Consider the following 25,278-nt stretch of genomic DNA (forward strand, 5'->3'; position numbering starts at 1 on the left):
CACTATAGCAGCTTTTATCACCTTGCAAGCATAAGTTTCTTTCTGACTGTACCCAGTGCAGACACAAAAAATGGAGAACCTGAGGTCTGGTCTACACTAGGACATGAGGTGAGTAGACTTACGTCGCTCAGGGGTGGGAAAAATCTGCACCCCTGAGTGATGCAGTTAAACCGACCTAACTCCTGGTGTAGACAGCGCTAGGTTGACAGAAGAATTCTCCCATTAACCTAGCTACCACTTCTAGGAGAGGTGGGTTACCTACGTCGACAGGAGAGCCTCTCCTGTTGGCATAGGTAACGACTTCACTGAAGTGCTACAGTGATGCAGCTGCAGCATTTTAGATCCAGAATGAAAAGGCAATGAGGAAACACAGTTATTCCTGATCCTATAGAGACCAAGCACATTAATGAGTGTTCAGTGGGAGCTGATTGTATGAGAGGACTACAGGATTGGGCCCTTATGTCTCCTACTTGATTCTACCCCTGAATGTCTGCATGCTTGGTGTTGAAATCTTTGATGCTAGAGTCAAGAACAGAATGATACACACAAGTTCATTTTCTTTCTTTTTCTTTGATTTGATTGATTTGATTTTGATACCCTTCAGATTCTAGGTGTGGACACAAGCCACATGAAATGAAGCCATGGAATAATTTCAACCTCCTCACTCGCATTGTTGGTGGGAACCAGGTGAAACAAGGCTCGCATCCGTGGCAGGTTAGCGCAAGGGAATGCAGTTTTATCCTGTGCCACTTTGGGAACAAAGGCCCAACTTTTCATAGATGTAACAAAAGCAGAAAGGCAGGGGTATTTTGTGCTCATTGGCACATCTGGTGCTCTATTGTTGAGTTCACTGCTGCTTTTAGCAAGAGCAGTGAAGCAGACAGAAGGCAGGAATAATTTCCACACTCTCCAAGTTCCTAGAAACTTTTGTTATGTTTATTATTGGGTCTTAAAGGGAGTCTGTAGCTGGTCTGTTATAAATAGGGATGGGTGAGCTTGTTTGGAAAATAAAAGAACCATCACAAACCTCCAGAGAATGTAGTGATTGGGAAAAGGGTGGTGCCTTGTACTGTTTGGTGGTCTGAGACGGCAAACTAATTTCACATAGGACATCGAACAGCTGTGAAGGCTTCTGGCAACCTGTCTGAATTGTAATGTATAGAGTCTAAACAACCAACTCCCCTCTCCAGTGTGCTGAATCTGTCCATCTTTTTGCCTTTGTGAAATATAATTTGTACTCGTGTCACAAAATTGTTTGGAGATAAAACTAAACACTCATTGGGGCTCAATGGGAGTTCTAAGAGCTGAGAACACCAAACCCCGTCCGAATGCCAAGAAGTGTTGTTGAATGTTCTTAATCAGTGTTAACTGTAATGTGGTGAAACCTTTGAGAATGCTCTTTCCTAGATCAAATCAGATGTACAGATTTTTACATGACAGGCATTCTTTATGATGCAGGTTTCCTTGAAACGATGGCAAAGGCATTTCTGTGGAGGCACCATTGTTTCTGCTCAGTGGGTGGTCACGGCAGCTCACTGTGTTTTAGACAGGTATGGATGAGGAATTTTACTACAGGGCTGCAAGTGAAGAAAAGTGTATTGCTAGTAAAAGTGCTTGTGCTATGGCATTTGTCTGTGGGAATTGTTTACAGACCCCAATAAGCTTTCCATCTGAAAAATACTGGTTGCAAATTGAATTTTTATTAGGCGCTTGGGGGGATGGAAAAGAACTTAAAGTTCACAAGCCATTTAAAGTCGGAAAATAGACCCAAAGTGTAGTAAGAAGCAGCTATGTTGTTTGGGAGTGGGAATGTACATCCAGTAATATCAATGGAGTGTAATACTTCTGTAAAGGTTACTTAGAAGCAGCATAATGCAAGACACTAAGGGCTCAATCCTGCCTCATTGCATGCCACAAACTTCCAGTGAAATAACCGGGAATTTTGAAATGCAGGATCAGGCTCTTCAAAAGAAACAAACCTTAACAAAAACTGGAATCTTGCGGGATGAAAGATGTCCAATAAAATCCAGGGTGCTAATGGGAGAGAGCTAGAGACTCAGTAGGTGGCACTCTTACCTCTGAGTACAAACTGGGTCCCATTATAGCAACAGGGAGTGCACTGCTGCTGGAGATTCTCTTTGCAATTAGCAATGATTGATACCCCTGACCTAATCTCCCCGATATAACACATCTTGGGGGAACCCAGGGTTATGAGGCTCCCCGCTACAACCTGCCCTTAGCGTGAGGAAGCCTTGTCTATGCCTTTTGTAGGTCAGTTCCCCACTTCCATGGGCAACACAAGCACTTTCTCTTCTTTAAGCCCTGCAGGCTCCATTGTCACTCTATAGATTAGCGACTGGCACACTCCAACGCTTGAGCCACCAAGCATCTCTCTGGAGTGTCCAGCCTCTGGTTCACTGACCGCATACTTGCAGTATTCACAGATTCACTGCTTCCAAAGAAGCAGCATGCCCCTGCTTACCAGTTCCTCCTCAGATTACCACTCCACCTAACACACAGCACTTAGATATGTGTACTGTGAAATCAAGGATAAGGTTTATTTAACAAAGCACAGAGATTTGAGTAGTACCAAAGAGAAGTATTGGAAACAAATGGTTACACATTCTAGAGTCTACATGTAATCATGTCTTTAATGTAGAGTATTGCAAACCCAAAATCCTTGCAGCACTTTACAGCCTGGCTTGGCTGTGGCCTTCTCTGAGTCAAGCACACTGTTAGCTTGCCTGCTAGGTGACAGACCTAGTGTGTTCCTTTGTATTCCAAGATGCACCAGAACAATCCTTTGTCTTTTATTCATAAATAGGGAATTCCCCTGCTGTTTGTTTCATCCTGTAGATTTCCTCTCGTTGATTTTTGCAGTCTTAAGGTATGTCTACACTGCCCACTTTACAGCGTGGCCGCGGCAGCGCTGTGACATGGGCAGTGTAGTCACACAGAGCTCTCCTGGCTATATAAAAATAACCACCCCGAATGAGAGGTGGTAGCTTTATTGCTGGGAACCACATTCCCAGCAATAAAGCGCTGTCTATACCGGTGCTTTTCAGTGCTAACTTTTGTCGCTCTGGGGTGTTTTTTTTCACTAAAGTTTTAGCCCTGAACGACTAAAGTTTTAGCCCTGAAACTGGCAGTGTAGACACAGCCTTACTTAGCCCTTAGCTCAGTATACAAATAGGCATACATTGTGAGGCATACAATACCCACTACCCAAATGGCCAGACAGAGATATAAATGTCTGTTACCTGCTGCCTGAAAGGAACCTTAAGAACATAATTTTCAGTATAGATACATAATTATCTATCCATACATGTCACAATGATGATTATGAGCTACTGGTTCTCTGTAAAAAGAAAAGGAGTACTTGTGGCACCTTAGAGACTAACAAATTTATTAGAGCATAAGCTTTCGCGAGCTACAGCTCACTTCATCGGATGCATGAAGTGAGCTGTAGCTCACGAAAGCTTATGTTCTAATAAATTTGTTAGTCTCTAAGGTGCCACAAGTACTCCTTTTCTTTTTGCGAATACAGACTAACACGGCTGCTACTCTGAAACCTGGTTCTCTGTAGAGACCTTACACACTACCTTTTGGTGAACTATTATGAATCTATCCAAATCAAGGGATCCCTGTAAAACCATATACACTCCATGTGTCCTCTGCCAGTTGGCATCAAGGGGTCCCTGGGTCACACATAGTAATTAAAGATCCCACACCAGGGAGCTGAGGGGAGAGGCAGGAGCTGAATTAACCCCAGTTTCTGTCCCTTGGCTTTATCCTTATGAAGCAGCACTTTCATTGAGAAATCAGAAGGCTAACGATGGTTATCAATGTATAACAGTTACTTTTTAAAAATTAGGAATGCCTCGTATCACTGAGCAGATTCATCAAAGGGATGGGTTCAGTTTTGAATGTTAATAGGAAAATGCCTTCTCTGGTTACTACCTGTGAATAATTTTAACAAATTAGGCTGGGATTTTCAGAGGCATCTAAGAGAGTTAGATGCCAATTCTGTGGAAAGTTTGCACCTAATTCCTTTAGGTGCATTTGTAAATCCCAGCATAAGGAGATCAAAATTGAATTTCTCTCTGGACAACCAGCACTTCCTAACTACTGAAGTGTCTAATCTATGTATGCAGTAGTTTTGTGTAATTACTATACTGCATTGCTAATTTCATTGAGACCTAGTATCGAATCCACTTCTGTGCGGATAGCCAGCACAGGGATGATATACCATTTAATGGCACTTATGCCCTCACAATAGGGTCCAAATGGGAGCTAATTGGTGTGTAGGCAGTGTTTTCCGCTGCACAGTGGTGAATTTCACCCTCACTGTTAGGACACAGGACTGGGAATTTTTTGATCTGGGTTCTAGTCCTGATTCTGCCACTGACTCAGAGGATGATCTTGGGGAAGTCACAAGTTAGTTTCTCTGTGCCTTAGTTTTCCCATCTGAAAAAACATGACCTAATGTTGAGAGCACAGGGCTAGGAATAAGGAAGTTCCTGGGTCTGCCACTGACTTGCTGTTTTGCTTGAGCAAGTCACTACTATGTACCTCAGTTTCCCCATCTTTGCTTACTTCACATGGGTGTTGTGAGGATAATCTATTAATGTTTGTAAAGTGCTTTAAGATCTGTGGATGGGAAGTGCTACATAATGGCAGTCCTTATCAAAACTGTATGTTAGAAAGACTGAGGGGATGTCTACATTGCAATTGGAGGTGTGAGTGCAGCATGTGTAGACATCCCTGAGCTAGCTTTAATCTAGCTATCTTCAATACCAACAGCAGTTAATCTGCAACAGCATGGGCCTCAGTGTGGGCTGTACAAGCCCATTCATGATGCTGGGTATTTACTCAGACAACTAGCCTATGCTGAAGTCCATGCTTTACTGCTAGATTTACTGTTACCTAAAGTAAAGCTAGCTTGGAGGTGTCTGCACATGCTGCAAACACACCTCTGATTGGAGTACAGACATACCTAAGAATGCCTATATTTTTCATTGCCCCGTTTTTCTACTTTTACTCTTTAAATGTTAACATTCTTCCCTACAGACACTTACACGATTACCTGAACATCACTGCCGGAGAACATGATTTAAGTCTCGTGGAGGAAGGAGAGCAGACGCTACCTGTTAAAGCCATCATTAAACACCCAAATTTCAACCCCAAAAGACCAATGAATTATGACATTGCCCTTGTGAAGCTGGATGGTGCTTTCAACTTTAGTAAGGCCACAATGCTATACAATTATTTGCAACTATAAATATTAAGCTCAGACCTCCCTGTTAAACATTGTTGTTCAAGCATAACTCCTAAGGAGAAATATTTATTTTAATTTTAAATACATTTCTTCACAGAAAAAATAATTGTACCATAATAAAATCTGCAGCATAATGGAGATGGAGAAATAAGAATACATCAGTGTGCATGGCCTTTGTGTTTTTGAGAAAGAGTAATTAAAGGTCTGGAGGCAAGTCAGAAAAATAACTGAGGTGAATAGACTTATTCACATGGAGCAGAACCTTGAAGAATAGGGTATTACTCATTGGGAGTACAGCTGTTAGAATTTGGCCCTAAGTATTTAACTGAAATGCTTGTGTTGAAAAGAAATTATGTTCGTGCGTCCACAGAGTGGCACTCCCAGTATGTTCCAGCTGGGCCAGATTAAGTCAATTCAGGGCCCTAGTCAGTGGTGCTGGAACAATTGTATAGGGGTGTGTGTGCTGAGAGCCATTGAACCAAACTGTAAACCCTGTATATAATAGAAACCATGTCAAACCAGGGGGTGTAGTAGTACCCCTAGTTCCAGCACCTATGGCCCTAGACATGACATGACATAACATAACATGACATGGGCCATTTCTATGGCCCTGCTACGGTGTCATCGCCTCACCACCCACTTATGGTAGAGGTGACTGGAGTTCCCCTCTCCTTCCCATAGAGGCAGAGGAAGGACATGGAATTCTCTTTATAGTAACAGCATAGACCCACCTCCATTTGGGAGTAGGAAACAGAGGCAGGGACAGCAGCTTGCATTTGTTCTTTCAGTAATTACTCCAGCAGTCAGAGTGGGCGAGCTGGGCCCAGTGCACTCTTTCCTCTTACACAGAGATGTCTTCTGGAGTAGTGTTGACAGTGCCCTCTGGAGCAGTGTACCTTGCTGTTAATACCACATTGAGATGCATGAGCCAGTTCTCTCTCAGATCTATTGTTTCAGGTTCTCTGCAGACTCAGGCACTCATCACTGTGTTGTTTATACTTGGTTCACATTTGCATGGTTTCCTTTGCAAGCATGAGGACCAGATTATATTTTTAATTGGAAAATTTAGATTCTTTTATAGAAAGATAATTTAAGGATCTGAGGTCTGTAATACCTATGACTTAATCTGTCTTCCATTCTGTCAAGCTAACAAGTGGCAACACAATGAACCAATGAATTCTCAGGTTAAAAGAATATATTCATCCAATAAAGTACCAAGAAAGAAGGTAACCTCCTCAGAGGTGCTTTGAAAAACAAGCATTGGTTATCATACTCTGAGGGCATGAATGAGTTTCCAGCAGCTTGTAACAGGTGTCTTTTTCAGATTAACCCTCTGATTGATGTCACAATAAACTACAGTGCTATTTTATTTAAAGATTTAGTTGAGAAGTAAAACAAAGCTTTATGTTCTTAAGCTCTTCTTTCAACAAGAAACGTTTAACAAGAAATTTCATGTATATTCATGGTAGGTTCATCAGTTTTGCCAGCCTGCCTTCCTGATGTGGGTGAAAAGTTTGATCCGGGAGATGTTTGTACCACTTGTGGTTGGGGCCGTCTAAAAGAGAGTAAGCCACTGAAGTAACTTTTTAATTTTCTTAGTACTGCTTATAAGCTCCTTTTTTTTTTCTTTTTCTTCCCCCTCCCCCCCCATTTAGGTGCTTAGCAGTTTGTGCGGCAGCATCAAAACTACAGACCAGATAAATGGTGTAAACTCTGTGAGAGAGAGTTCTTTTAACTGGGATTCTAATGCAAAGCCTTATACATTTTTCTGACTCTTCAGTTTTGTAACATATTATGTTGGGTCAGCTTGTATCTGAAAGTCAGAACACAGACAATTTAGGCATCTAGCCACAGGTGGGCCAGGAAGAAAACAGCAGCTATGAATCAGAATTGGAACTTCAAAATGGAGCTTAAGTGGTACAATGGCTTTGTGTGGTCCCTCTGCACTGTGCACGAGTAAATTTCACCCTGAATGTATTACAGAAATCTGAAGTAGTTTGCCAAAGGAGGTTGTGGAAGCAGGAGGTATAAACTCAAGTCCTACTACATATCCAAGTATTTTATTTTGAACATTTTAACTTTTTCTTTTAGTTCAACTGTCTGAGGGTGAAATAGTTTTGCTTTTTCTTTAAAGTTGAACTGAAATTCTTTCTATATGTATTAATAAGGGTTTTATAACAAACTTAAAATACATCTGTGGTATATAATCTGAACATATGAAAATCTTGAAATCAGGAGTTGTATTTCATAGTTACAAAAATGATCCCATTTCATAGGGTGAAAATGTCTGGGGGGATATTTTGCATGAAAACAGGACTTTGCAGGGCGGGGGAGAACAAGCTGATTTTTTGTTTTAAAAGTGGTCTCTTTTTAGTTAAACCTGTTTTCTAAGGCTCCTATCCTGCAATGGCCTCTGTATGGGCAGATCCCAGTGCCTGCACACATGTCACTACAGGATAGGGGCCTACATTTTCAAATCAAGACAGTTGAAATTTTATGCAGCCAAAGATCAATATTTGAACTAAAATATATACACCCACATAAAACTTCACACAGTCATATACCCAATGGCTGTTTCTCAAAATACAACATTTAGACGATGAAACTTGACCAAAAAAAACCCTATCAGTATCCATTGAACTTTCAGTATGTCGAGCAAACTAGTTTCCTTATTTTTTCTTTAATCTTCTATTTTAGATGGAATCCTCCCTCAGGTCTTGCATGAAGTCGACTTGCCAATCATAGACAACAAGGAATGTTCTAGAGCTTTGTCAACCTTATGGAATCCAATCCAAGGAGACACTTTAATGTGTGCCGGATTTCCAGATGGAGGAAAGGATGCATGCCAGGTTGGTGGACAGATAGCCTTGCAGACCTTGCTGTAGCTCACATTTGTTTGTATCTGTGTTTGAGTGAATAGACGTACTCTATAATACAATGATAGGCAGTGTAATCCATTTGATATTTTAACTCTTCAAGGATGGCCAGTATAATCCATTTATGACTTCACTCCATTTTATTCTCACATCCCTTGTGTATGGGTTCCTCAGAATTACTTAGGGTTTGGAGAACCTTTCAGGTTAGCGTTTTGGAACATGTCCCAGTGCAATAACACTTGGAACTTCTCATATTCAGAACACTTCATCAGCATTAACTAATGAAGTCTCATAATACCCCAGGGAGGTAAGTAACAAAGTGGTGCTCTGATTATCAAGAAGGAAAAACTGAGCATGGAAGTTAAATGAGACTCTCCTGGCCACAGAGGGAGTCAGTGTCAGAACCAGAACTAGAATTCGAGTTCCTCGCTTCAGTTCTGTGCTAAGACCATAACTCATCCCACTCTTGCACTAAAAATGTGGACATGCATCTTGGAGACAGGGAACATGGTTGTCTTTCTGTTTTTTCCTCCCTCTCACCCTCACAATGATCCTGACTAAATACAGCAAGCCCAGCTGTGGAGGCACAGTCTGATTTCCTTGGTTGTCTTAAAGGGACATGCCCTAAAATAGCAGGGGGATTACTCCTGTACAAAATACAGCTGGATTTTTCTGGAATCATCCAGGGAGCTCATACTTACTTAGTCACATACATGCTTTATATTAAGATGGGTTACCTTTTATTATAGGGTGATTCTGGAGGCCCTCTTTTGTGTAGGCGTAAGCATGGTGCCTGGACTCTAGCTGGGGTGACCTCCTGGGGTATGGGATGTGCTCGAAGCTGGAATGATAACATGAGGAAAAAGTATGATCAGAGAGGATCTCCAGGGGTTTTCACAGATCTTCGTAAGGTGCTTTCCTGGATTCAAGAAAACGTCAATACTGGTAATAAAACCTCCACAAATAAATTAGTAATATGTAGGAGTAATGATTTCCTGGTGTGTTCTTCATGGCTCCATTTTTTTTTTCTTTTTTTAAGCTTTGCTTCATAATGAAATCCATAATCGTTATTTGCTATGTGTCTAGCTGGGCAGCACTCCAATTGCTGATAGGAATAGAAAGGTCATTGTTTAGAACTGTTGCAAATAGTGACTATTTTATTATCATTTTATTTTATTTTGTCTTCTCCCTGGACAATCATTGAGTTTCAAGGATTGAATTCAGTTGGTGTGTTAAAATGGAACTTTCATTCATTTACATCCTTTTCATTAGTTTACAGCAGAATATTTGAGATCTCTTGGGCCCAAACATGCAGTTCTTGAAGTCACTGGTAGCTTTCCTTGAGTGAGCTGTGCCAGATCAGGCGTTGTAACTGTATGGAGAAATCCATACTCTCATGAGTTCTCCACCTTTTACACATGTTCCCTCACTGTGCACAGAGGGTGAAATTCACTCTCTTGCAGAGGGTCAGCATGAGGATTATTCACCACTTCTAAATTAATGGAGCTGATGACTTAAATGGTGCGTAGGCTTTGTGCTGTCACTCTACACAAGGGTGAATTTTACTCAAAGAGCAATTATAAGTTGAGCTAATATCTTCAAATTTGGGCTATTTTCTTTAAATGAAATCAAGGATTGTGGGAGTATAAGTGGAGATAAATATGCATTAGCTGAGATTCACACGTACTGGCTGGAAATTTTTTTTTTCCCAGAGAATTTAAACAAGACAAACTTTTTAGTGAAAATGTCACTGAAATTTTCAACTTTTGATTGAAAAACTGAAATATAAAAAAAACCTGAAATCAAATAAAAAACCAAACATTTTGTTTTCAGGGTTTTGGTTTCCAGTGAAAAATTGAAATGTCTTCAGGAAAGCACCTGCTTTCCATGCAAATTTTCATTTAATTGAAATTCTAATTTTCCATCAAGAAAAGGTTTGAGTGGAAATTTTTTTTATCAGCCCTATTCATATATTCTTCTTCTTTATTATTTATTTTAGTTATTCTGCTTAAATTATTTAGAAATAATCTAGCTCAACATAAAAAGGGATGCTTTAGAAGCAACCTATAAAATATCATAAATTCCATTTGCACCGACCTTACGGCCCCTTCACAATGTCAGATCAGTACAAGAGGTCTTATAGTATAACTGAGCATCAGGCCCTGGATGTCATTTGTATGATACCACCAGCCAGATTCTGCCACCCTTAATCTGCTAAATAGTACCTTACTCCACAAATAATCACATTCTGCTTAATGGGACTACTCAGAGTAGGATGCTACTCTACTTGATTAAGGATTTGTCTGCATATGAGTTATTCTGGAATAGCTATTTTATTAACACTAAATATAAATAAAATAGGTATTCCAGAATAACTCCGTATGGGGGGGACACACTTTCTTATTCCAGAATGAGTGCCTTTTTCTGAACTAGCTTAATCCACTTCTAAAATAGATTAAACTAAACTGATAAAAAGTGCTGTTGTTTCAAAATAAGTGTGTCCACATATGGAGTTATTCTGGAATATCTATTTTGCTTAAAATTCACACCCCATCTTATTCCAGAAGCCCTAAAGGTGACAAAGTCTGGCCCAGAATTAGTCATTTATGATTGAAAAAAGAAGTGTGATTAAAATTCACTATAGTTTTTACAAATTTATTCATTCTGATAAAGGCAAAGTGTATAGAAGATTTGTCATGAAACTGAATGTGCTTCTCTAAAATTCCTTTTTTTCCTTCCCCAAACTAGATTTGAAAATGAAAAGTTCTACAGGTGAGTACTTTAAACTTCTACCTGTGTTAGAAATATTATGGCAAATGATATAAAAACTCTGTTGTTACATTAGCTATGATGGGAAGGGGAAATGCATATTTATTGTCTGATCTTGTAAACAATTAAACCCTGATTCAGCAAAGCATGTATTTAAAGTTTAAGTTCATGCTTAAGTCTGTTCCTACTCAGGAAAGCACCTAAGAGTGTGCTTAAATATGGTTGACCTCAGAAAGGGAAGTGGGATTTGAAAAAAAAAAATCCTTTAGAGCACCTAATATAAAAATATATGTTTTCATTCATTTTTATTTGCATTACTTGTAAACAGATATTTTTAAAAATAGTTACATATTCCTCTGCAGTGTAGGAATGAAAACTCAAATAGTACATGAGAAACAGAAACTGAGTGGGCATATTTTAAAGTGTTATGTGTAAAAAACAGAGTTTGTGGTTCAACTCTTCAGTAAACAAGTAGGTTTATTTATAGGGCTGTCCATCACAGTTAATGCATGCGATTAATGCAAAACAAATTAACTAGATTAAAAAATATAGTCACTAATCAGTTTTAATCACACTTTTAAATAATAATGGAATACCAATTTAAATTTATTATAAATAGTTTTTTACTACATTTTCAAATATATTGATTTCAATTACAACAGAGAATACAAAGTGTACAGAGCTCACTGCATATTATTTTTTATTATAAATATTTGCACTGTAAAAAAGATAAAAGAAATAGTATTTTTTTCAATTCACCTCCTACAAGTCCACTTAGTCCTACTTCTTGTTCAGCCAATCGCTAAGACAAACAAGTTTGTTTACGTTTATGGGAGATAATGCTGCCTGCTTCTTATTTTCAGCGTCACCTGAAACTGAAAACGGGCATTAGCATGGCACTATTGTAGCCGGCATTGCAAGGCATTTACGTGCCAGATACGCTAAACATTCGTATACCCCTTCATGCTTCTACTTGTAGGATCTTAAGTTTTACATTGTTGTTTTGGTTTTGAGTGCAGTTATGTAAAAAAGAACGAAAGAGAAAATAATAACTCTACATTTGTAAGTTGCATTTGCACAATAAAGAGATTGCTCTACAGTACATGTATGAGGTAAATTGAAAAATAGTTTTGTTTTTTTACACTGCAAATATTTAATCACAATATAAAATGAAGACTGTAAACTTCATATTCTGTGTTGTAGTTGAAATCAATATATTTGAAAATGTATAAGAACATCCAAAATATTTTAATACATTTTAAAATTCTATTGTTTAACAGTGCAATTAAAACTGATTAATTATGACTATTTTTTAATCTTGTGATTAATTGCAATTATTTTTAATTGTTTGACAGTCCTTATAATAAAAATGTTGTACTGATGCTCTTATCGTACAAATATAAAGGGTTTTAGATAGCTCCCCCCCCCCGGGCCTCACTGTGCATTAAAACTTTGCTGTCTGTTCCCCTACCTGTGAATAAAGGGGGTAAGCTGGAGGGAGACACATTTTTGTCACAAGATTAGATTTACATTGTATCTGAGAAATTTTAAAATAGTAATCTCGTAATCCTCCTTCCATGCTAGATGAGCTTTTGGGGGTAGCAGATGACTGTATGTCAAACCTAATTTTCTGTTTCATTTCAAACCCCCACAATGCAGCATCATGTAGCATCCAGGATGGTAAACTCCCCAGCAATGAAGGTGAATTACATTTCCCAGAAAGTCCCGAACATTTCTATCAAAACAACCAGTGAGTAGATGCAAGCATTCCTTTTTCAGAAGCTACATGCAATGATGTTGCAGCTGTAGTTTGTTGTTTGATTGCAAACAAGAACTCATCCAGTTTGTGTCATTGCAGGTTGTGTGTGTGGACTCTGCTGGTCCCGGAAGGAATGCATATACTTCTTAATTTCTCCCACTTTGATGTGGAGTCAGACATGTTCTGTAACTATGATTCTTTGTCAGTGTATTCAAAAGATGACAGACTTGTTGGTGAGTTGCTTTTCAGTGATTCTGTGAAATATTTTCATAGAGTCCTTCAATGTTGTTTAAAAATGTAATAGAAACTGGATCCACTGCTTTCAGGCTGTGTGTGTTGTCACTGATCACACTGACCTCATGCTTGCAAGTTGCATGTCATGTGTCCCTCTAGGAGCTTGGCCACTTGATGCTAGCAGTTTACTATTTCCGCTAGCTAATGGAGTTACCCTTTAACTTCAAGTGGTAGAGGCTTGTGTTTTCGTAAGAAAGGGCCGTGGTTGAAAGCCTGCTGACAGCTCATGCAGGAGTGAGTGATATTATCCACTTACTACAATTTATTGGGGAAAAGTGTTTGGAGGAGAAACTGAAGGTTCAGTGAAATGATAATGGGCCAGCACAGAGGATGTTAGTTTTTCGCTTTTGGGCTTTTTCAGCTGTAAAAGCTTTTGGACTTTTGAAAAGCCCAAACTGAGGGACTGTAAGAATTCTAGTTATTTGTACTTTTGAATTTTTTTTTTAAATAACCAAATACTGTAGCTGAGGTTTTATTATTTTGATATGTATACATTTTCTCAACCAACTTTACTACAGTTTTTTAAAGATGATTGTTCTCTAATAATAAATACGTAATTTGCAGGGAGATTCTGTGGGGTTGACTCTCCGCTACCCATTTTGCTCAGCTCCAATGGTATAAAGCTGAAATTTGTCTCTGATAACAAGGCTTCTGGAACTGGATTTTCAATGGTGTATAGAGCTCTTTCACCAGATGCTCTTCCTGGTAAGTGTTAGTGCTGTGTATATCCTCCCTGTCAATTTGTTATATAAAATCCATTGTATTCTTGAAGTTAGCTGTTCTGAGGCCTAAGGTTGCATTGTCAGGCACATGGCCTGAGAAAGTGGGGATGGATCTTGATTAAGTTCAGTCTGAGGCTTGGTTTGAGGCTGAAAAAGCATTAGCATAAAGGATGAAGGTGTGTGAGTGCTCTTTCTAAGCAGATGATGGGATGGAGAGGACAAGGGAACTAACTGCAAATGGGACTATCAGGGGGCTGTCCTGAAAAACCCTATTGCTATAAGGAATCAGGAGATTGTCTCAGTGAGAGCCCCCACCCCCCTGTAATATCCTCCCCACCAAGTGGGATCACATCCTGTTCCCTACAACACAGGGGTGTTCTAAGGCTTATTTAATTAATTAATGTTTATAAAGAGACAGAGATCCTCAGGCGAAAGATGCTACAAAGGATCCTGGGTCCAATCACTCCTTCCTAGGAGGGAGTCCAAGGGAGACTGCTAAGTAGGAGGAAATGTTTTTGGGTGGGGTTTGTTTTCCCCATGGAACAGGTCCCAGGGCCAGCCTCCAAATCTGGAAGATTCCCTGATCAAGCAGAGAGAGGCCTTTTGTCTCTGACTGTTTTGTTTCATTCCTTGGCAGAGTGATTCCTTTTTAAAGGCTTCTGCAACTGTGTGGCAACTGCCTCCAGCACTCCTCTCAAAGGAGATTGCCATTTGGAGGAAGCACATCCACTGGCCATGTTACCTTTCCAACCTAATCTCCGAAGGGTATAGGGGGAGGCAAAGTACAGCTCCCTGGCCTTTTCTTGTCACACTCCTTCTGCTGTGGCTCTACACAGATCCCAGTTACTGCAGAGTGCTCTCTGCAGATTTGGGAGAAGTATGTTACTGCAGTGGGCTGGCTCTCTCTTCCATGTGGGAGGGGGAGGATCTGAGGGGAGAGGGTCCCCTCTGTGCATGGATCACAGTAATGGGCCAAATCATTTTCCCTTTCTTTTTCTGTATTTCATCTGTGAGAACACTGCTTGGGAGCTGTTCTGGATTTGAATTTAATGGATGGACAATTAATAGGAAAACACTTGCTTCCCTTTGATATATTTTTTTTTTCCTGTGTGTTTCTAGATTCTGGCTGCGGGTCCTTAGCTGTCCTCTTTGAAGGAGGAGTGATACAAAGTATGAACTATCCTGAGCCCTACAACAATCTGGCAGACTGTCACTGGATTATTCATGCTCCAGAGAACCATGTAATCAAGGTACAGTGCAGGAAGGGCTTACACCTTTCATTCTGTGTAGATAATTTCTTTTGGAAAGAAATAAGTTGTATACTAAGTGTTGGCAACAAACGCTTACTTTAGTTAGCACCTTCAATTCTTGTGTAGTGCTGCTGGGTCCAGTGCATGGCTGTTGCGTTCAATCCAAAAAACAGCTGTATTCTCGTATTTCAGATTTGTTAGAACTGTAACAAAGTTTGGAATCATTTAGACTTGGGCTTTTGGCTTGGCCCACTGGCACTAGTTGCAAATTGTGGATCTGGATCTAGGTCTAAACTCCAATTTCTCCAAAGTTTTGGGGATGTTTGAATTGGGTGTTTTGGTTCATTACTAACGTAAATTAAAATTATATTTCTCTCATTAGCTATAAACATAATGATTTTCCTCCTATTAGCCTTTTGTTGAAGATAAAACAAAGAATCAGTTTAATATTGCATACACCTTCTATCAGGAGACTTGTGGCACCTGAGAGACTAACAAATTTATTTGAGCATAAGCTATCATGAGCTACAGCTCACTTCATCAGAATGCATCTGATCAAGTGAGCTGTAGCTCACGAAAGCTTATGCTCAAATAAATTTGTTAGTCTCTAAGGTGCCACAAGTACTCCTTTTCTTTTTGCAAATATAGACTAACATGGCTCTGAAACCTATCAGGGGACTGTATCCTGTCCTTAGAGGAGCATGACCTAGGGTATTAAAGATCTGTAATAGGTCTTCCCATCTCTTAATACTAGCTCTATAATCCTAATTCTTTCCTTTTTCTTTTTAAGCTTACATATGAGTATTTTGAAATAGAGGAAAATGAAGACTGCTCCTATGACTCTGTAACAGCGTATGACCAGCATATTTATGGACCAGCGTATGAGGATGTGACAAGAGAGGAAGAAATAGGTTTGTTTTTTGATTTTCAAAACAGGTCATTGATTCAGACCTGGCTTCTGTTGTTCTCATTTTGCATCTCCAAACACTATAATTTAGCAAGTAAAAACTTGACTTTACCTGTAAAGTAAAGTAACAAATCAAAAAAGAGTAATTCCCCTTTACTACCACTAGATGCTGAAATGAATAGTATTCTCAGTACAGTACACACTGACACTTTTCACCACTGATCCTTTTCAGAGATAAGATAGAGAAACATATCTACATCATTAATATCTTGGGTATTTAAATTGTATCCTAAATGCAATGCTTAGGAAATACTGCCAGATACGTGTTTTGCACCACAGGTGTTTGACACATTGATTATACAAAACATCTCAGGTGACCTGAGTTCAGTTTGCTTTTCAGGGGCTTGTTCTTCTTCCCTATTCCTGTTGAACATTGGTGTAACTCTCATTAACTTCACTAGAATTACTTCAGGTTTATGGCAATGTACCAATAAGTTAGAGGAGAATGGGGCCCAAGGACTTGTTCCTTGGTTTGTCAAGGGCTTGGAATACATAATAGGCCCAATTCATCCCTGTGCTGGTGCTAGTGTTGGAGCAAAGACACAGGGGAGATAGCTTGTGCCTCCCTTTATTCAGGGACTGCCGGGACCAGTTGGGCCCTTAGTGGTCTAAGGAAGCTGTCAGAACTGCCTTAACTTGCACCTCCAGCAATGGTTACTACAGGCTTGTGCAGGAGTACAGGACTGCCATGGCCAATGCCTTGCCACTCCAGCCTGTCTCGTGCTTGGGATTGGGCGGAGAGGGATTCCTGCACTGGGGATATTTCCCAGAGGAGTCCTATGGTTACTTTCAGCCCCCTTTGTGGCAGCATAGCAAGGCTGAATTCACCTGTAGGCTTTGATTACTCTTTACTGACCAAAATTGGCTTTGTTTGGAGGAATCTGAAAGCCCCTGGAGAATGTAGTTGTGCTATTGGGAGCAACTTTGTGCCTTGGAAGGTAACAGTAGCTTTTTTGAGATGAGAAGGTGAGAGGAAAGGGAACATCGGACACCTAATGGTGTGGTACCATTTGTAAACTACAAACTGTATTCATTTTTTGTAATAACTTGGTCAGTTAATGACAGTGGGATGCTTGGATGATGCAAGGAAAGCCAAATCTCCAATGTATTCCTCCCACAGTTGTGAAACATGATGAAAAGGACACAAATATCCACAACAGAGCTGGCAGATATAAATCTATGAATGAATGCTCCACAAATCCTCATCTTGACAGCTGAGGTTAGACATGGACCAGATCTAATTATCCTGAGACATGGGAGGGGATCTGAAAACCTAAACCCAAAATTGAATTTTGCAAATGGCTTCTATATTTATGGACCAAAGTCCTGGATCCAAACTCCTTGGATTTTTGGCAAGTTTGGAATTTGGATTGAAATATTGCTGCTGAGTTCCACGAGAGCTCATTCTAAAATATACAAAACCAGGTTTCTTTCCAATCATGTCCGTGTTTTGAGAAAAGTGTGCTTCTCCTTTCCACCTTCCCCTTTTCTTTTGTTGCCAGTAAAAGTTATAATAGAATTATATATAATCATTTGTAAATCTTGGGTCTGTCTTTAGCTAGGTCTTGTGGGTTTGCTGTCCCAGCGCCTGTTTTGAGCACCTCTAGCATGATGCTGATCATCTTTCATTCAGATGAAACTGAGACCTTTGGGGGATTCCAAGCCACGTTCTCCTTCATTCATGTAGCAGGTAAAAGAGTTGAAACATAGTGTATACGTGGCAGCCTGTTTTGCCTTGGGGGCAGCAGGGGGCTCTGCAGTGAATCTTGGTATTTCACCTGGTTTTGCTCTGGGTAAGTCTCCTGGTAAAAATGTAACTGAAGATTTCTGTCATCAGACGTTGTTCCCCGTAGATAGATTACTAAAATCACAAGAAATTACTAGCTTGCCTCTGTGACAGAACCAAGAGTAACTTCATTTGAGATACACTAATATGCTATTTTCACTTGCTAGATTTAAATATATCAGATTCTAACAATGAAGTAGCAGTTCCTGAGGGTCTAGACACCACCACAGAAATTCCAGGTAAATCAGCCTGTGATACGCCTTCTTCGGTGGGAATGTGGTACAATTTGCGCAGGGGGAGGGGAGAAGAATGGCTTATGATTGTACCTTGAGTTGCTCCAAGATGCTCCAGTTGAGAAGAGCTAAAGAAATAAAGGTGTAAAGAATAAAGAGTTGGCTTTAGAGTAGTAGGCCCTGATTGTCTGGTGCCTGCACCTTGTGCACTCACTTACACCAGTAGAATGTGGGTTTAAAATGCTACTATTTTGATTTGGTAACATTTTGCAAAAACTCACTTTGTAAATGGTAACACCAGGCACTGGAGAATCATGCCTGTACTTTTAGAAATTGTCTTTTCACCCCTAAAGGTTTATAGAGTGGGGTGAGTCCACAATATACTATAGACCTAAGGCTAATTCATTGTACTGTAGATGATCTTACTCTTCTGAATAGGCTCTTTTTCTGCAACAAGCATCTTCTCTTGGTAGTGATGTGTCTACACATTTTGATGCGTTGCAGTGGGGGAGGTTTAGGGTTAGGAAAAGGGTTGCTGAGGTAGGCTACCTTCACAGTAAATGCAGTCAAGCAAATGTAAACTCTTTCCCCCAACCGAAAACTGAACTCTCCTTGAGTATATAAACCCTTTATGTTCCATATTAACAGATGACATCTGTGGAGTGCCTTCAAATCAGCCCAGGTTTCTCTTCAGTAGGATAATGGGTGGTGAGGAAGCTGTGCCCTTCTCATGGCCTTGGCAGGTCAGCATACAGATTTCAGCTGAGCACATCTGTGGAGGAGCAGCTCTTACCAAAGAGTGGGTTGTCACAGCTGCTCACTGCTTTACTTATAAGTAGGTACACATGGAAAGAAGATACTATAAGATTTCTGGAGGGAGTTCTTTATCACAAAATGTCATGTACTGTACAATGTGATGTATGTGTTTTGACTTAGTTCTATTAGATTGGTGTAAAGCATGGGCAGGTAACATCTTCTCATACAATTAATTTGACACATAAGGGGATACTGACAAGATTTATAGTCCCCAAATCTGTCAGCCCTGGGGAATTCCTTCCTGATTGTCCTGTTCCTCTCCATAGCATGAGCTGCCAGGGCCCATCCACAAATCCAGAAGATCCTTCAGAATCTGTTTAGATCCTGGGAGATCAACAGGAGGCCTGGTCTATCTTCCCAGAGGCTTGTGATAGGTTTGTCATTATTAAGAAGCTCATAAACCCACAGATCCTACCCCTTGTTACTGGGATTGGGGAGGACACTTTTATGGAAGGAGTTAATCATGGACGTTGGCAGCAGCAGCAGCTCCCTCTAAAAATATTTTTTTCCAAAAAGTACTATAACTCTTGAGTATTTTCTAGATCATTTGTAATGAGTATTATATGAATGTGTTCATTTTGTACTTTAATGAAAAGCAGATATAAAGATCTTTCTGTTCTTACTATTGGGTTTTCTTTCCACAGCCAGGGCTCTCTTTCTGCAAGAGCTTCTTCTCCCAGGGTTGACCCTAGAAATTCTGGTCCATTTTCAAATAATTTTGAGATTATCTTTTAAAATCAGAGGTCAAATTTTCAGAAGTCTTAAGTCCCGTTTTGAGAAGCGACTCAGGCATTTAGGGTCCTAAACCCCCCTGATTTGTTTTCAAAGGAACTTAAGCTCTGAACTGCCTAAGACGCTTCTGAAAATGGGATGTAGGTGGCTTTGGAAATTCTACCCCAGGTGTCCTGCTTTTGCTGTATTTTAAAAAAAGAAAAGAAAAGAAAAGAAACCTATGATAACTGTGGTCAGAGGGAAATTCTACATTGCATGATCTCATCACATCAGAATCTTTATATGACCTCGGGTGGTTCTGCATTAATTCATTTTTGTCTCAACAGAAAGAGAAACAACTAAAGGATATGACATTTTTTCTGTTGTGTTTTGATCTGTGATTCTGTTAATCATTTTTTATTTTTTTAACGAAAAACTGACGTGAAACTAAAAAATTATGTTAAGTGTTGATTTGGTCCCTAGTATGTCTATGTCCTGCTGCTTCTCTAGATGCTTTGTATAAAAATCAGACCCTGCAAGCTCCTTCCTCCTGGCCCAAATAATATTTTTGCCTAATCACACTGCCAAGTTACAGGACTTGATTGTGCTGCTATTGAAGTTATTCCCGTTGATTTATGGGATAGGATTGGGCCTCTAAACTTAAATCTTAGATTGTTAAGGATTAATCATGCCAGAGATTGTTAGACAAACTTCATGGTGAGAAGAGCCCTGAGTATGTTCCTGCTTTCTTCTTTTTTAGGGAACAGTACAGGGATTTATGGATGGTGGTTGCTGGACTCCATGATATTACAGAGCAAGAGCACAGTCAGGTATGAATTAAACCTGGTTTGTACATTAAATACTTCTCCCTACCTGGTAGCATGGAGGATGCAGCAGATTGTTGAGTTGCTGTGCAAATATAAATGGAGGCTACACATGCGCACAAGGAAGTATAAGTGCCAGCACAGAACTCAGAGGTGAGCAGTAGTGAGCCCCAAACTCTGAGCACTGCTCCCAACTCACAAGTGTGAAGGGTGCAAAGGGGGCAGCGCATGGTGGAGGAATGGCTAAGCCACAACTGCTCCAGTATCTTAATTCTAAATCTTGTAAGACCTGGTGATCGTTACTAATACAAATGCTTTCCATTGTCACAGAACAGTGGCAGTTCAGTCAATGTGCTTCCCTTCCGCATCCCAGTCTGCTGACTTTAGTTCCTGAATGTCCTACGTGTGTATCTCTTACCTATCATGACAAAACTGCTGCTTTCCAGCAGTTAATCATCAATAAGGCTAAATTTTAGTCATGGGTATTTTTAGTAAAAGTCATGGACAGTAAACAAATTCATGGCCTGTCACTTGTCCAAGACTTTTACTATATACCTCTAACTAAAACTTGGGCCAGGGGACTGTGGGTGCTTGGGGGGGGCAGGATGAGGATGCTGGGGGGGTGGTCTGGGACCCCTGTTGGTGCTGGGAGGGGCAGCCAAGGGCTCTGTGCACTGCTCCTGCCACAAGTGCTGGCTCCGCAGCTCCCATTGGCTGGGAATTTCAGCCAATGGGAGCTGCAGGGGTGGTGCCTGCGGGCACAGGCAGCATGCGGAGCCCCCCTGGCCACACTGCCTAGGAGCTGCAGGGACATACTGTTGGGAGCTGGGGAGCCCCCCCCCCCAGTAAGTGCTGCCCCACACCCCAACCCCTCACCCAGCCCTGAGCCCCCTCCCACACCCAAACTGCTACTGCTGGCCTAGGACCTGCCCAGCTCAGGCAGCCCAGAGCCAGCACCGGCCACTGCAGAGGTCATGGAAAGTCACAGAATCCATGACTTGCAGAATCCATGCTCTGTGACAGACACGCAGCCTTAATCATTAATAATCTTGGTGGTTCTTCATGCACCATCCCCAGAGCTCCAGGCACATTCATAAAACTGGAATGCTTTAAAGCACCAGGCTTCCAGCTCATTCGATGAATTGCCATGTCTTCCCTTTTCTAGAGAAGATCAGTGAAGCAGTACATTATTCATCAAGATTTTAATGAGATCACTATGGATTCCGATATTGCATTATTGCAATTGACTGAGCCCCTGGAGTTTAATCACTACGTGCGTCCAGTGTGCCTGCCTGAGAAGGATGAGGTGGTTCAGCCTTCTAGGGTGTGCACCACCACAGGGTGGGGTACTCATAATGAAGGTATGCAAGTTTTTTCACTTTATGGGGCTGTGCATACTGCAGATGTATTTTAACAAACACTATAGGGCACATGAGAAAGTGAATCGTATCTTTCTTTGGCTCCTAGAAAATTAATTTGTTAATTGGGATCTATTCTTGATTACATAGAGGGCGAGGTGTGCATGGGGCATGGTAGCAATCAGATCTATTAAAATGTGGTACAGTCTGCAGAGGGGGAGTACTGGAAACATGGTCACTTGAACATTTAAAGATAGGACAAAGCATGAGAAAATGTCTAGTAGAGAGCAATCCTGCATTGTCAGGAGGAAGGGAATGGTGATCCCATGGGTATTTTTCAGCTCTCATGTCTGACACTGGCAGGAGGTAGGTGTATATCAGTGTTCATCAGCAAAAACACAGACCTGTGATTTTAAGATATTTTTCACTTCAAGACAGAGAAAAGTCCAGTAAACTTCAGCAATTGGAAGTCCCAATCCTAGTCTCAGAGGCATGTCAGAACTACTATGTAAACCATCCCGGCAAGGTGACCCAGCGGATGCTCTGTGCTGGATTCCCTTTGGAGGAGGGAAAGGACTCGTGCACAGTAAGTTAACACAAAGTGCCACTATTGTGCTTATCAGGGAACTGCAGAGATCTTTGATTCTGAAATAGGGAGTGCTGAGATGTTTCACTGTGGACAAAAGTTACTTACCTGGTACATTGTGAAACAATTTGTCATTCCAACAGTGCCATCAGCTGTTCATATTACACACCCACCCACACACCACAAAAATGGCACATCTTGAGCCTATGATAAAAAAGAAGGATGAAAAGAAATGAGTTAAGTATGAATCAAACACATAATGAGTCAAGGTTGTCATGGCAGCACATTGAAAAGGCAATGTTAATTTGTAACATAAACTATTTTCTCTTACAATGTAGGGTGACTCAGGTGGACCATTAGTTTGTCCTTCAGAAGAGTCAGGATTTTACACTCTGAGTGGACTAATAAGCTGGGGCTTTGGTTGTGGAAGGAAAAACTACCCAGGAGTATATACAAACATTGCTGTTTTCATTGACTGGATCAATCACTATATTAACAATACTGGTATGTATGGAAAGCGACTGTGTTTGCTTTAGGTGCCCAGCCTGAGGCACACTAAAAGGGCCTAATCCTTTTCAGAGGGCAGGTCCTTAACGCTTTCTGAATGGTAGGCCCCTTTAACATGTCTCAAGTTGGGCACCTGGGAATGGAGGCACCCAAAATCAGTAGTCACTTTTGAAAGTCTCAGCCTTGACCCTTCATCATATATTGGGGTGGCCAAACGACAGCTTGTGAGCCACATGTGGCTCTTTTACTGATAAAGTGCAGCTCATGGAGCCCTCCACCCCACCCCATTCTCCATCTACCAGACTTGTGGGGGAGAGAGCTCTGAGCATCTGCCTTGCGGGAGGGTGATGGGGTCTCAGGGCTTCTGCCCAGCAGGAGGGAGGGCTCTCAGGTCTTCTGCTATGCGGGCCATGTCTGCCGGGGCTCTGGACTTCAGCCCTGCTCCTGCTGAAGCTCTGATCCCCAAGACCCTCCCCTTTAGCCCAGGCAAGCACTCCCTGCAGGGCTGAAGCCCTGAGCCCTGGCAGGCGCGCCTAGCTCTCAAACTTCTGAAGATTATTGTATGCAGCTCGGAGGGTCAGTAAGTTTCGGCCCGTCATATATTATTATTCCTACCTTTGATTGCATTTCTTCAGGTCAGTAGTGTGTTTGCTTAATTTGCTTTGCTTTTCCGATTTTTCGAAATAAAATGACACTAGATAACAAAACAATTTCAGTGCCATCTCCATTTATTCCAGTGTATGGACGTGTAGTCTTGACAGGTTAGTTGAGAACCCTTGAAAGTTATCACCAGGGAATCTTTTAAAAGTTTTTCCAGTTGTCATTTTTCTAGATCTATTCAATTTCATACTATAAAGCTCAACAGACCAGTTCTAACAGGCCTTATTGTAGTGCACCCCCAAAGCACTAAATACAAACTTAGCATATAAATCTGGCAAGAAAAGCAGATTTCTCCCCTGTCAGTAGGGTTCCAGCGGTGTAACTGTTGGCAGAATTTGACTTATAGTGTGTTAATCTGTCTGAACACGTTCCCATACAGTAAAGGCCAAATTCCAAACTCATTGATGGTCATCTGAATCTAGTTTCAGTTAAGTTACCCATTCTTTAACGTGTATTTTTGGGGCAGTCACACATTACAGGTTAACATAATTTCAGAAATTGGCAGGTATTAGAAGGAAGATAAGAGAGGGAGGGAATGAAATGAAATGAATGTGACGCTTGTCAGTCACGTCACTCAATGAACTATTGGAAGGTGCTCAAATATGACAGTGATGAGGGTCATGTAAGAACCTGTACTGACTAGAATAAAAAGGCTAGTTTTCAGGAGCTCCCACAGAGGGCAATGAGAATTTTACCATCAACTTTGATGGGAATAGAATCAAGCTCCAGCTTTTTCAATTTGAGATCTGTTTTTCAGGTATGGAAGACATAATTGTTACAGTACTGGTGGTTTTGCTTTCTATTCATGAATTGAGTGGGATGGTATCTCTTTAAAACATACCGTGGCCGCCTTTCTGGGCCAAATTGTCAGCTGGTATAAATTGGAGCAAGTTTGTTGACTTCAGCATAGGAGTGATGATTTGTACCAGCTGAGGATCTGGCTGCAGATGTCTAAACTTGTAGTGATAGTCACTACAGCAAGGAAGCTGAATTAGAATGCAGAATAATCCAGTTCTCTGCACCATGGGGTGACTTTTTTTAGCAGCAATTTTTAAACTTTGCAATACTTCTGCTAGTTAAGATAATTTAACATTAATTTCCAGCGTTGGTAACACATTTAACTACAGAAATTCTTGCTGAGGGCTTGTTGACATAAAATATAATCAGTATAGAGATAATGCAACAGCTTTGCTCTCTGTGCTGTTCACTAATATGAGTGCATTGCTACCATATGCAGGCAAGGTTCAAGGATTTCCAAACTACTCAAACTTTCAAGACAACAGCTAAATTCGGTGAAGATCTGGTACCTCGCATCATCTGCTCCAGCAGTTCTGCCTTCACAATGAAATTCTCCATGGCCTCTAGCGACCTTACTTCTGTGACTTCTGGGTGGCTTACAGTTTTCCAAGTAAAGATTAAAATTCCTTTGAATGCAGCTTTTGGACATAAAGCTCCTCATTTTGTATTTAGAAAACTCAGTGGATCTGTAAGATAAGGGATGCGTTTCATGGGCACATATTCATTTTAATCCCTTGCACCTTTTTAATAATATCAACATCCTGTACATTTAGCAGAGTTGTTTTGTTTTTTTGGTACATTTTACTGAGTCTGATTTGCCTTTCACTTGTTTACACCAGTTTAACTCCATTGATTGCAATGATTCTCATCAGTTTAAGTGAAAGGAGAATCAGGTCCATTGTGTCTGGCTTTGAAACTACAGTTTATGAATTGTTGATAGAGGGCTCTAAATCCATCATAGTCATCTATTAGTTTCTGTTAGGCTGCCCTCTTTAGTAGTGTCTCAGTCAGCAATGGACATGTTGACTGAAAGGACTGAGAAAGAACTGTAGGATTTGGCCCAATATTTTTATATGTAATATCT

At 40.7% G+C, this 25,278-nt stretch overlaps 1 protein-coding gene across 4 annotated transcripts in view; it reads left to right on the top strand.

Annotated features, from left to right (window-relative positions):
- Positions 1-24,831, top strand: part of OVCH2 (ovochymase 2) — a 28,033-nt gene extending 3,202 nt beyond the window's left edge. Inside the window, exons 2-21 of one of the 4 annotated variants that reach the window (XM_038406666.2) lie at positions 605-714; positions 1,459-1,550; positions 5,071-5,243; positions 6,748-6,843; positions 7,976-8,127; positions 8,904-9,099; positions 10,903-10,926; positions 12,583-12,673; positions 12,782-12,915; positions 13,541-13,681; positions 14,818-14,948; positions 15,739-15,859; positions 17,474-17,605; positions 17,869-17,940; positions 18,583-18,769; positions 20,222-20,291; positions 21,451-21,646; positions 22,078-22,229; positions 22,568-22,733; positions 24,634-24,831. In XM_038406666.2, coding sequence (XP_038262594.1) covers positions 605-714; positions 1,459-1,550; positions 5,071-5,243; positions 6,748-6,843; positions 7,976-8,127; positions 8,904-9,099; positions 10,903-10,926; positions 12,583-12,673; positions 12,782-12,915; positions 13,541-13,681; positions 14,818-14,948; positions 15,739-15,859; positions 17,474-17,605; positions 17,869-17,940; positions 18,583-18,769; positions 20,222-20,291; positions 21,451-21,646; positions 22,078-22,229; positions 22,568-22,733; positions 24,634-24,683 — 2,486 coding nt within the window. In that variant the 3' untranslated portion in view covers positions 24,684-24,831. Of the gene's footprint in view, positions 1-604; positions 715-1,458; positions 1,551-5,070; positions 5,244-6,747; positions 6,844-7,975; positions 8,128-8,903; positions 9,100-10,902; positions 10,927-12,582; positions 12,674-12,781; positions 12,916-13,540; positions 13,682-14,817; positions 14,949-15,738; positions 15,860-17,473; positions 17,941-18,582; positions 18,770-20,221; positions 20,292-21,450; positions 21,647-22,077; positions 22,230-22,372; positions 22,734-24,633 lie in introns of those variants that run through there. The other 3 variants (XM_043517347.1, XR_006282300.1, XM_043517348.1) reach the window with 3 other exon arrangements.
- The last annotated feature ends 447 nt before the right edge of the window (positions 24,832-25,278 follow it).

Source organism: Dermochelys coriacea, chromosome 6 (genome assembly GCF_009764565.3).
Source record: "Dermochelys coriacea isolate rDerCor1 chromosome 6, rDerCor1.pri.v4, whole genome shotgun sequence".
In the NCBI taxonomy this organism is placed as follows: domain Eukaryota; kingdom Metazoa; phylum Chordata; order Testudines; family Dermochelyidae; genus Dermochelys; species Dermochelys coriacea.